Source organism: Carassius gibelio, chromosome A3 (assembly GCF_023724105.1).
Source record: "Carassius gibelio isolate Cgi1373 ecotype wild population from Czech Republic chromosome A3, carGib1.2-hapl.c, whole genome shotgun sequence".
NCBI lineage: Eukaryota > Metazoa > Chordata > Actinopteri > Cypriniformes > Cyprinidae > Carassius > Carassius gibelio.
In genome coordinates, this window is record NC_068373.1 from 13,902,880 (window position 1) to 13,916,665 (window position 13,786).

General features: G+C 38.9%; 1 protein-coding gene across 2 annotated transcripts in view; it reads left to right on the forward strand.

The window, feature by feature from the left end:
• LOC127948307 (inactive phospholipase C-like protein 2) overlaps window positions 1-13,786 on the forward strand; it is a 49,642-nt gene that overhangs the window by 21,240 nt on the left and 14,616 nt on the right. For both annotated transcript variants that reach the window (XM_052544730.1, XM_052544736.1), the window contains exon 2: window positions 8,256-10,745. In XM_052544730.1, coding sequence (XP_052400690.1) covers window positions 8,256-10,745 — 2,490 coding nt within the window. The remainder of the gene's footprint in view (window positions 1-8,255; window positions 10,746-13,786) is intronic.

Here is a 13,786-nt window from a genome sequence, read left to right on the forward strand (position 1 = left end):
CCATTGTCCATGTTTATATCTGGCCTGGCTCTTTTACCAGAGTATAATTTCTTTTTGCCATCTCTATTTCTGTCTGATTGTATTTTGTGTTTGTCACAGGGTGAGGTCTCGTTTTGAGAATGAGAAAGCACATGCTGACTTTTTTAAATCACACTGTGCTTCAATGTTTGTGTTGGCTTTGTGATACAGAGCACTATGGTAAGAATAAGTGAGCTCTGTTTATTAAAATCTGGCTGTGAGGATACTTTCTACTGTTTATTTTTTATCTTTTTAGAGTGTTGTGAACTTTAGGATCTGCCATTCTCTGAGAGTTGTTCTCTGCTCTTCATATTGTTAAGTATGCGTGTGTTTGTTGTTCCATTGAATGGAAGGAAAATTGCTGCTGTTGACTCTGTAAACAAAGGCCTTTATTGTGAAGGACCTGTTCATTTAAATTATGATTTTGCTCAAAATGCAGCTGTTTAAATCTGATGGTTATTTTTGTTGTTCATAAGCATACACACATGAATGTTGTATACGGAACCAGGGCTCGCAAAATCGCTAGCCAGATGCCCAGTGTTCTGACGATTTGTGCTACCTCCCATTGAAACAGTAGGTAGCACAATGCGACAACAAAAAATGTTACCTTTCAGATTATGGTTTAACGCCTGATCCTAAACCTACCCTTACAGTAATGCAAATACAGTAATCATGTGTTGTTCAGATTGAGAAAATTGATTGTGCAGTAGCCTGGTAGGACAATCCGATGGGTAGGCTGAAATCTAAATCTATATCTTCCAGTCAGGTGACCAAAATGAATCACCACCCTGCCTGATGGTCTATCTTAAAATCAGGGTTCCTGCGTGACTTTAAAAAAACATTGTGTGGTATCAAATTTAAAAAAACAATTAAGATCTTATTTATAATAATGATTTATAATTATAATTTCAAGAGGTCTTACATTTGAGGACGGATAGACAAGATTTGCGATATGGCTTAATGTGACGATTAAGGCTATGATTTCATAAATGAGCGCTGCACGTTTCGAAGTTAAAACACATGAGTCTAAAGGGAACTGACTGTCCTCAGAAAAGTTTTGATGGCATTTTCATTTTATCTTACCCTGATAAAGAAGCATTTATGAGCTCAGCGCTGATTCGTGTACAGCCCTTATCGGGGAAACCTATATTTCTGCTGTTTCTAAAGCCCCACCTAGTGGCAGAGAATGAATTTGTATTTTCAATAAGCCTTGCTCAGCAATGGATCGTCTATAAATAGATGCCATCAGGAGGGTGACAGCTGATAAAAACATCACAATAATCCACAAGTAATCCAGCATCGATTTACATCTTTTGAAGTGAAAAGCTCCGTGTTTGTAAGAAAAGTGTTTTTAACTTCAAACCAATGCTTTTGGCAAAAATACAAGTCCTTGCTTGTATTTATAAAATACTGCTTTTCTCCAGTCATCTCTACTAAATCAGCAGAACAATATGCACAGATCAAGAACCGTTTACAATCTAAAACAGTCTGAAACAGTTCTATACAAATATGTCCGTGGATTTAGATGCGAGAAGACAACAGGGGATGGACTTTTTGACTAGAGGAAGTGTTAATATTAGGGCCGGGACTCAATTAAAAAAATTAATCTAATTAATTAGAGGCTTTGTAATTAATTAATCGAAATTAATCGAATTTTAATCGCATATAAATATTTGACCTGAGAACAGTGAGAAGTAATTTTTTTCACATGGGTTTATAGTATACCATTGAATAATGACTGAATACATAAGCTTAAGCAACAAAATATTGTTTATTTTTGTTCAACCAAGTCTAGCAGACCAGTGCAATTTTTGCCATGAAGTGTAGCAATAGCATATTTAAAAACAATTTAGAAATATTACATTTCAGAAATTCAGGAAGCTTATAGGTGCTGGAACCTTCTGTAAAGTGTTTTTTAAGTAAAACACAATACTGTCAATTACATTCAGAACATTGGAAACACTGACTATTAGAAAACATCTCTCTGTTGCTTCAGAGGCCATAACATACTAAGTCCAACTCTCAATAACCTTGGCCAAAACAATAAAGAGTTCAACATAAACTGTTGCACCAACAAAATAATACATAGTTCAACATAAAGTGTAAAGTCCACGCTAGTTGCTATATGTTTTGCGTTGAAGTGATACTTGAGGCTCGATGTGCTGCTGCGGTGATATGCGAACGCCAGTTGGTGCTCCAGTATAATCGGTCCGCCGAAACGCGTCCAGTGAGAAACGTTCCGCGGTGCAAAAATAAGTTATTAAAAAGCGGGAATTTTTTTTCTGTAATTAATTAATCTTAGTTAACGCGTTATTTTTTGTGTAATTAATTAATCTCAATTAATGCGTTAAAGTCCCGGCCCTAGTTAATATGAATCCTGGACCCTGTTTTATAACATTTTAATGATGGATTTGTTTATTACAATCATGTAGCTTTTCACTACACAAGACATTAATTGATGGACTGGACTGTGTTTGGACTCAGCTGTTCGGACTCTTATTCTGACGGCACCCATTCAGTGCAGAGGATCCACTGCTGAGCAAGTCATCTAATGCTTACCAATGATGTAATTTCTCCAAATTTCTTCCAGTGAAGAAACTAAACTCATCTACATCTTGGATCGACTGAGGGGTGAATCAATTTTAAGTTTTGGGTAAACTATTCCTTTAACCCAGGTCCTCCTTCAGCTCGGCCCACATATGCTGTTGTAAGCGAAACGGTGAAACTGAATTTAGGCCGGATAGACTTTGCACTGTTTGTTCTCCTGTGTCAGCCCCTTGGGAAACAAGATGAGAACAGTTGTTGTTTCCACTCCTGTAAAGGTACTTACTGAGCATCCTCTCCTTCTTCTCCCAAAGGAAGTAGCAAGTACGTGCAGGGCTATCCAGCGTCCTACTTCCACAGGGTAGGTGGCCTTGATATGTGGCCATACTGCATTCTGGGTAATCTTCAGGTCACCTTTACTGTATGTGGGTGCTGAGTGGTTTAAATACAATTAACATCTCCTTTAAGCAGTCAAATGTTCCATTCAGATGTGTGTTCTGATTTGATTGTAAGATTCTTCATGATCCAGTTTATTAAATATTAACAAAGAAGAAGATCTATATAGACAAACAGATTAGCATAAACCAATTCAAGATTACATTTTAGGCTATTGGAAACATTATGCTCTTACAGAAACAGTTCAGATCTCAACAGCAACACTTTCAAACTGTGGTACAAAAGAACAGCGACATCAAACACCAAGCACACACAGCACAATCTAGACAACAGAGTACAGTGACAGTTTACATAGTGCATCTGTCAAATCAGAGTCAAGGGGGGTTTATTCTCTTTCCTACTCTGGACGGAAAAGAAACTGAATACTCTAGCCTTTGCATTTTGGCAACAAGACTAAGAAAAAGTGTTTTATGCTTTGAGGCCTAAAGTTCTGGTCCGTTGGAGCGTCAGGAGAGATCCAAAGGCTCAGAGGTGCTCAGTGGGCTGAGCAGTTTAATAGCAGCGCACCCGTGCTGGATGTATTTATAACAGTGTGTGGGTTAAGCCATTGCAGGGGCGGCCCGCGTCACATGCCCGAGGAACCCTTCACCTAGCAGAACCAAGCCAAGTCTTCTGTGCTAAAAAAAGAATGGTTTAATATTCCCACTCTTATAAAAACGGCGAGAAAAATCTATCTATCTATGACTCTACCAACTCTACTCAAGTCTCTGTAAACCTTAGCTGTTAATTATTTCACCCACCAGCTATCCCACATTCATTGTGTGTGTGTGTGTGTGTGTTTCAACAGCAATTAAGGCACATTTGCATACAGTTGCATTTTACAAACAGCATTATAAATATTGAAACAGTCGGAAAGAGAACATTCTAAATCATACTTAAGAAGAGGATTTGAGCCCTGCATCCTCTTTTTAAATTTCTATCTTAATTCACTATTGATTAGTTCTGAATAAAACTGAAAAACTGAGAACAGTGGGAAGGGGTGAGGACATGTATGAGTCTCCTAGTCATATATGCGCACTCATACACACACACATATCACTGCAGGAAGTACAGCAGAATTGGTTCGTCTGCTGCCTGTCAGCTGCGGTGAGATGATATATGAGGAATTAAATAGCGTCTGACCTGTACAGTTGTTTTCTTCTAATGAGAAAGGTTCTGAAAGTGGAGAATGAAAATGGTCCACTCTGCAGGATTTTAATCTTATGTACGGAGTTAGTCCTGTCTCATTCTGGCTCTAGGTTGTCACTCACCTGTGAACTCACTTACACTACCTTAAGCAGGTTATATAATGCTTGATGTACAGTGTATAATATACAGATAGTAATGATCAATCTGTCTATCTTAGAATATAGAAATAGAAAATAGAAAAACTTCTTAGGAGGTTAAAGCTGGTTTCCCATTCTGACCAGTTGAAAAGAACTCAATACTCAAAACCCCTCTAACAAGAGGCTGGGATGTTAGACAAGCTCAGATGTTTTTTAATCGGTTGTTAATTAGGAATATTGAACACATACTTGAATGGAGTGGACAAAATTAACATTTTCGGTGCTTAACATCAGTGCCATTCCAGCTCTGTAACTCCCACCATGCTCTTAACACTTCTTTCTCTCAGACTGCTGGTCTGCAGTCTGGGATTGTGTTTCATTTCCTCGGTCTGTTATTTTAGAAGAGCAAGTTTACTAAAACTGGCTCTGGTACATTTTTAATATGCACACACGATAACACGACACACACATACAGTACTCACATACAAAGACACAATAATCAAACAAAAAGAGAACTGTTTAACTTCATTGGGCAAACAACAACAAAATGTCATTACAAATAGTTATTGTGTCTCTGTAGTAGACTGATTTGCAGTTCAGTCTCAATTACAATTTAGAGTGAGTCAATCTATGTTTTACATGCCTAGGTGTTAGAAGATTTTTTTTTATATAGTATGGAGTTCCTAAAGCTCAAACAGAATGACATTAGGTACGCTATGGTCATGGGTTTGATTCCCAGGAAGGCATTGAATGCACTGGCCAGTTTTAGATAAAAGCATAAGGGTATATAATGGAATACTTTATGCAATATAAATATCATGTCAAATATCATACCATTAGGGCTTTTGCTTTCAGCAGTGACACTGTGTCTATAAAGCACACCCACACACTGAGACCATATTTAGATCCATTCACACAGCAGGCCAGTCATTTGCCTCCTGAGGGATGATTCCATCATAATGCATACACTGAATGAGTTCAGACCTTCTGACCAATCAGAAGACTCAAAAGTACTGAGCTGAATTTGGGCCAGGTTGATAATCTCTAAGAAGTTTCTGTGAACATATTCTGTGAAGATAATTACTGACTCAGAACAGATGCTCAGTTTATTTGTGTTAACTTAATTCCAAAGTTGCAGAATTCACAACTAATTAAATCACTGCTAAACTGAATGATTAAGTGTATTTAATTGGCAATATGAAATAAAATTTCACAGAATGTTGTGAGAAAAAAAATACAGGTGTTGTCCTAGTCATATTGGCTGTCTAAACCAAACGTCAGTGAAACATCTGCATCTAATAATGATGAATAGAAGAGAGTGGAAATACACTATGTTGAGAGACAGAAACCTATTAAAGGATTTATATTATGAATAATATGCTATGCCCTATAATTGCATTGCAGCTGAAAGAGAAGAATCACACACACACACACACACACACACCATAACTGATTTACTGTGTAGCACATGACTGCATTAATTCACATACACATGCGATTGAGCTGATATGACTAATGCAGTAACACAAACAGCCCTCTGATTAGTCCCTCTGGAGTACAAGTGCACAAGCTGGAAAAACATAAAAATAATCCCCAAAACATGAGCCGAGTGCACAGCAGATAACACAAGAGAGACCCCTCTTATTCTTATTAACACACACACACACACACACACACACACAACCTGTATGCTTAGTTAAGATACTTTTATGTTAAATTTTTTTAATAGTCTTTCTATTTTTCTGTTTTTCAGTCTGAGCAGCTCCTAGAAAAAAAAGATACAAACCTGTTACTGGGTTGGTAGTCAAACACGCAACAGTTAAAAAGTGCATCTTTGTATCTTATTTACCACCTAAATGACACAAATTATTACTTTAAAGGTACATATTATTATATCCTTTAAACGTAAATATTAGAGTCTAAAGTATACATAATTGTATATTTTCAAAGGGTACCACCCCAGTGACAGTCCTGTACCCTTTTCTTTTTTACTAAGAGTGTAACCAGGCTGAAAGTTATATGAACTGTTCTGATTTTTGTTTTGACAGTATGAACATGTCTTTCATGGTAACATGACAGTTAACCTCTTTGAACTCTATCATTATGTGTGTCCTTTGCTGTGATTTGAATAATTTGCACAGTAATACCGTTTGTGAAGGTTTTTTAATCAACTGAAGAGTTTATCAAAAACACAGATATAAATCTTTACATGCAAAGGCTCCTTTTTTAATATTCACCTGTTCATTATTCTTCAAATGAAGCAATTAGCCTTCCTAGCAAATGCTTGTGTTTGTTTTTATTTTGAGACATGGCATAAAAACAACTGTTTACTTAGAATAACCTGTTCAATCCAACTAAACATAAGTTGCTCATGTTTCTTCACTCACAAGTTTTCACTGATATATCATATAATATTTATCAATGTTCTATTACCCTTTAAAATGACAAAGGTCAGTGCACAATCATTCTCTGTCAGCTTGGTGCACTCTCACCTTTAACCTCTCAGCCTTCTCTCAATTACTCCTCATCACATGGAGACGTTTTCAAACATGCACTGACATTGTCATTCTTGTTCACAAGCAGTCTGCATGCAGACACCCTTCAGCAGTTCAGTGCAAACACAGCTGTGTTATAAAACAAGGCTAATACACACAGACAACCCTCACAGATCCACTCCCACTAGCATGCACATGGCTTGGTGAAATGACTTCCTGTGCATCGATGCCAAAATAATCCAAGTGCTGAAATAAGGTCAGAATTTTCCAGGAAGTGAAATATAACCCTCACCGTTTTGGACTAAGTTGCCTGGTACCAGGCATTGTATTTTCTGAGTTTCATTCAGTCATTACAAGCCTTTTCAGTTTAACCAATTGTGAGAGTTGGGACAGGAACTAACGAACATGCACTAAGTTCCACAACACTCAAATTTTCATTTAATGCTGCCTTTAAATGTATGGTTTGACAGTGTACGTTCATGTGTGTCTAGAGTACATGAATTTCAGCTGTTAGAACAGACTTCTTCATCAGATGTGGGTTGATGTGATATTGGATGGTTTTTATGGTTTTGATCTGGCTGAATTTCTCCCTGTATGTGCTTTGACTTGGAAAGTCTCCAAAGCAGGAGTTCATATTTAGATCAAGTAATCAGATCTATTTTGATGTTTCTTCTGGCAGCCAGTGAACATATTCATATCTCTGATCTTCTGTGTTTGAATGCTGATTTTGCTGGTATGAGATTGGTATTGTCTCATCAGTGAAGAAACGTAATTTATATTAAAGCTGAAGAGAACAATCGTTTTGATTTTTAAATATCACTGCACTTTGCATTTCTTTCTTTTATGTGTAGGTCTAATTGTTTTTTGTTTTTTTGGTCATTATCAGAGGTTATATGTTAAAAGCTTGATTTAAGTTGCTTATCTGCTATTGGCTGCTCTTTCCTTTCTGTGATGATTGCTCTTTTCTTTATGTTGATTGCTGTGTGAACGATTATAATGACCTGTAAAATGGGTACTTTAGATTTACGGCATTGTTTTCTAAAATATGCATTCTAGCTTTGATAACCTAAATAAGAAATCATTATATGAAAGTGACATGACATGTGGCCAAGTATGGTGACCCATACTCAGAATTAGTGCTCTGCATTTATCCTATCCAATGTGCACTAAACACAGCAGTGAACACAGAGAGCAGTGGGCAGCCATTTTTGCTGCAGCACCCAGGGAGCAGTTGGGGTTTTGGTGCCTTGCTCAAGGGCACCTCAGTCATTGTATTGAAGTTGGGAGAGAGCACTGTACATTCACTCCTCCCACCTACAATCCCTGCTGGTTCAAGACTTGAACAAGACTCGAACACGCAACCTTTTGGTTAAGAGTCTGACTCTTATTAGGCCACAACTTCCCCGTTTGTAATGTTTGTTTTTTAGATTGCTCGTGTCAAATATACTTATCAGTCTTCTTTGTACTCTTTCTGCAGGATGGTTCAAAACAGAAGCAGGCAAGAAAGAAGACTGTCTCATTTAGCTCCATGCCAAGGGACCGCAAGATGAACAGCACAGCCGCCTGCATGGCCTTCATGATGGAAGGCTGTGAGATGAAGAAAGTTCGCTCCAATTCTCGCATGTACAATCGTTACTTCCTGTTGGACCCTGACATGCGCTGGCTCCGCTGGGAGCCATCAAAGAAAGACTCAGAGAAGGCAAAGCTTGAGATCAAGAGCATCAAAGAAGTTCGATTGGGGAAAAAAACACCAATCCTTCGCAGCAACGGCCTCTCCGATCAGTTCCCAGATGAGTGCGCGTTCTCAATTATATATGGAGACAACTACGAGTCCCTAGATCTGGTCGCCAGCACAGCAGATCTGGTTAGCACCTGGGTGATGGGCTTGCGTTACCTGGTCTCATATGGGCGGCACATGGTGGGTGTAGTCGAACCAAGTCAACCCAGTTTGAGAACATCCTGGATTGGGTCCATGTTCGAGCTAGCTGACCCAGAAAGTAAAGGATACATTGACCTGTTCCGGGCCACCCAAATCATCAAGGGTCTCAATCCTGGCATGAGGGAGTCTCGTATTGAACTGAAGTTCAAAGAGCTACAAAAGGCAAAGGACTGCTATGGTGAAGGCATTGATTTAGACATATTTGTGGAGGCATACTGTGAGCTGTGCACACGTCCTGAGATCTTTTTCTTGCTGGTGCAGTTCTCCAGCAACAAAGAGTACCTGGACTCCAAGGACTTAATGCTCTTTGTGGAGGTGGAGCAGGGAGTCGAGGGAGTCACCGAGGAAATGTGTCGGGAGGTTGTTCGCAAATATGAACCCTCCGTGGAAGGACGTGACAATGGCTACTTGTCCATAGATGGCTTCACACACTACCTCCTGTCATCTGAGTGCCATATTTTTGACCCACAGCACAAGCATGTTTGTCAGGATATGACACAGCCCCTTTCACACTACTACATCAACTCTTCCCACAATGCCTCCCTTTTGGAAGATCAATACTGGGGCTCATCAGACCTCAGCAGCTATGTTCGGGCTCTACGCATGGGTTGTCGAAGCCTGGAGGTTGTAGTCTGGGATGGCGTTGACTGTGAGCCAGTGGTCTATGTCCGTAGCTCTGTTGCCTCCCAGCTGGCCTTCTGTAAAGTTCTAGATGTCATTAACCAGTATGCCTTTGAGAGTTCAGAGTATCCAGTAATCCTCTGTCTTGTCACACACTGCAGTGTTCCCCAGCAGAGGGTCATGGCTCAACACCTGAAGAAGATCCTTGGGGACAAATTGCACACTGATCCTCCCAATATGGAGGATCACTACTTGCCCTCCCCTGAAAAACTCAAGGGAAAGATACTCATCAAAGGGAAGAGTCTGCCTTCAGATTCGCAAGACTCTGAAGGGGAGGTCACAGATGAAGACGAAGGTTCCGAAATGTCTAGGAGAATGATGGATGGAGAAGATATGGACCAGCTCAATGGGATTGGCTGTAAACGGTTACGACTCTGCAAAGAACTTTCTGACCTAGTCACCCTGTGCAAGTCTGTTCAGTTCCATGACTTTGAGACATCGAAACAGGAACAGAAGTATTGGGACATTTGCTCCTTTAACGAGGTTGATGCAAACCGCTTTGCCAATGAGTTTCCTGAGGACTTTGTCTCCTACAATAAGCGTTTTCTGTCAAGGGTGTACCCTACACCCATGCGCATTGATGCTAGCAATATGAATCCACAGGACTTCTGGAAGTGTGGTTGTCAAATTGTTGCCATGAATTACCAGACTCCAGGTTTGATGATGGATTTGAACCTTGGTTGGTTTAGGCAAAATGGCAACTGCGGCTATGTCCTACGTCCAGCCATAATGCGTGAGGAGGTGTCATATTTCAGTGCCAATGCTCGTGACTCACTTCCTGGAGTCTCAGCCCAACTTCTTCACATCAAGGTGATCAGCGGTCAAAACCTACCAAAGCCTCGAGGCTCAGCTGCTAAAGGTGATGTGGTAGAGCCGTACATCTATGTGGAGATTCACGGAATTCCTGCAGACTGCGCAGAACAACGCACAAAAACTGTCTCTCAAAATGGTGACAATCCGATATTTGATGAAAGCTTTGAGTTCCAGATCAACCTTCCTGAATTGGCTGCTTTGCGTTTTGTTGTCCTTGATGATGACTACATTGGTGATGAATTTATTGGCCAGTACACCATTCCTTTTGAGTGCCTGCTCCCTGGTTACCGCCACTTACCACTGCAGTCACTTACAGGGGAGTTTTTGCCAAACACAACGCTTTTTGTTCACGTTGCTATTACAAATCGGCGAGGTGGGGGCAAGGCCCATAAGAGGGGTCTCTCTGTGAGAAAGGGTCGTAAAGCAAGGGAATACACCTCCACTAAGACCACTGGGATCAAGGTGGTAGATGAGCTCTTCAGGGCATCAACCCAGCCAATAAGGGAAGCAACAGACCTACGGGAAAATGTGCAGGTATGAATTCTGTCTTTTCAGGGTCAATGTTTTCAGATTTTGTTGTTTGAGTCTGTTTCCAAAAAAAAAAAAAACAGCAACCTCTGATATTGAAAGTAATAGTGATATTTGTAGTTTATTAAATTATACAATCAAATGTTCTTTTCCAATTACAGAGCAAAGTTAATAAATAATAAATGTTATGCCTAAGCACAATAGGTTTTTGGTATGAATATGAAGGTCGTTCAAAAAATTCCTTCCCTTTTGACTGGCATCAGCTGCCACTTTCAGTTTTTTTAAGCAGTCTTAAAGGGGATGTAACAAGGATTATGACAACACAGTATTGAAAACACACTTAAAATTGCTTGTGTAGTCCGGGACAGGTAAAAAGTGCGTGAGAGAGAAAATACAAGATACACGAAAGAATAAAAAATTTTTTTGGAGCTCATTAGTAAAGCATTTAAAACCAGATACCTATTCCTCTCTAAATATGTTTTCACATCTTGAAAAAATGTTTGTGCTTTTACAGATGAGAGAATTCAATGAAACTGCATCTTTTTCAAATGCTACAATGTTAAAGGATTAGTTCACTTCCAGAATAAAACTCCCTGATAATCATGTAGAGCCCTTTGAAGCTACATTGAAACTGCAGTTTGGACCTTCAACAAGTTGGCTACCACCGAAGCCAATTATATGGAGAAAAATAAAGGAATGTTTTCCTCAAGAACCTTAATTTCTTTTTGACTGAAGAAAGAAAGAAATGAATATCTTGGTTGACATAGGGGTGAGTAAATCATCAGGATTTTTTTATTCTGGAAGTGAACTAATTCTTTAATCATCCTTCCTTTTTCACTGAATACTGGCGGAGGAGTAAAATTGCAGGGTTATGAAGGCAATACATCATTCAAGTTTATGTCATTAAAGATTTGGTGCAAGCTGCAAATAATATTGATTTCAAATGACTTTTGCTCAGCAGATGTAACATCTTGTCCTCTAACACATTGTCCTAATTTAAGAAGACTAAAACCTCAAAGGACATCCCAATTAGATGATTAAAGACAGAAAACATATGGCCAGCTTGAGCTGTCCTTCTGCTATGGATCTCACCCCCTGTCTTTGAATTTGCATGCGTATGTATTTAAGCATACCCATATTGTCTTAAATTGTCAATTTCTCTGGTTTTGCATTTGTTCACACAGCTGACCTAATTTTTTATATTGTAAAATGTTTCTAGTCTACTTTATTTAAATGTATTGAAATGTAATTTACATTTAAGCATTTGCTTATAGTGCCTTTAATGTTTACATAATATATGTTGAACATAGTTTACTGTTTGAATTGCAACTGATGTTTTGTGCTTAATTCTGTGTGTTTTATATATATATAAATTCACTTGGAGCACTTTTTGTTTTGTTTAAATTAAGACATAATTCAAGTATTTTAGATAATAGATAGTAAGATTACAGTTGCAATTTGAAAATTGAAAGGAGAAAAAAAACTTAATATTGCCTTTTTAATATTTAAATGATTTATATAAATTAAACTTCAAATTAATTTAAAACCTCTTTAAGAAAGCTAGAATTTGGTCTTCTAAATGTGCACTCACTGTGCAATTCAAACAATGAATCAGTTTCCTATTAGCCCGTTTCTCCACTGATTACTGATGTGAGAAACTGATGCATGTCCACGAAGAAGGGGAGAGGGTGCAGGAGAACACTCCTTTCATGCTCAAGTGTGCAAATAGTTAAAGGGAATGCACTGAACAACACCAGTCATACAATGCAGAATGTGGGTAGGGTTTTAATGCTGCTATTAAGAATGTATGTGTTGTGTCACGCTTTATTTCGTCCTGCTGTGTCTTGGAATAAGATCAGGGAAGACGAGTGCAGAGTACCAGTATGTATCAAGAGCCAGGTGATCCTGTTCTTTGCAGGATGTTATTCTGCTCTATCATTTGTAAAGTTTCAACATCCAGCTGTCTGCTGCTTCCTCTTTCTCCATGTCTCTCTCATACTCTTAAACAGCAAGTATGGTCTTCATGGTCTCCATGGTGTCATAGCAATCCCACAGGAAGCGCTCTTTGTGTAGATGGATCTGTCACTGTTGTGAACCGCACTCTCACACTAATGAACTTCAGCACACAACACAGGCTCACAGAGACCAATGTGAAAATGCAGATGATTAGATAATGGTTCTTTGGTATGGGTACTTTAACATTTTTATTTTTGAATGCACATCTTGAACTATTTTAGTCCCACAAAGCCATTTGATAATATGGCTTGCGTGTTTAAATTTGATGCTATCAGCCTATCACGAGAAAGTGATCTTTCAATACGAAAAAAAAAAACACCAGTCAGGCTTGTATTGCAACCATACTGAAGCCTGATTCTAATCTAAATCTGCTCCGCTTTAAATATGCACATATTAGCGTGCACAACACACAGTGCACAATGTCATGAATCTGCACTTTTGACTAACATAACATCCTGTCTAAAGTTAACATGCCTTTTCTAGACACAGCTTGATAATTGTGTCTAAACCACAGAAAACTTGCTGTGCTGCAGTGTTTAACTGGTAAATGTGAGTATTTCATGGCCATAGAGCGACAGCTATATTGCTCAATGACAATATTAATTACTGCTGTCATAGTGTGAGAACTGTGAACTGTAAGCGCATCTATGGAGTTTCATGATGAGATACTTCTGCCTTAACTGCTTTTTACTAAAAGATTACATACTTGCATAATTCAAAAATGCTTGTGATTTGATAATCACATTAAACTGTTTTTACTTTGTTAATTTTATTTCTATTTTTCTATTGGCTCACTTATATACCACATTCATTTTTATTCATGATTTGCATGGTTTGAGTGAGGCCATTTTCACATTAGAGCTCAGCTAGTGTGACCCCCAACACCCGCTCCCGACCCCTGACCCATGCAAACACAAACACCCTTTTTTTCACAAACACAGGAACAAGTGTCTGGAACACATTATCCAGACGTGTGCCGGAAGCAACTCTTTCCCGCGCTCTCCTGGCCTGAGACACACTGTTTGTGTGTG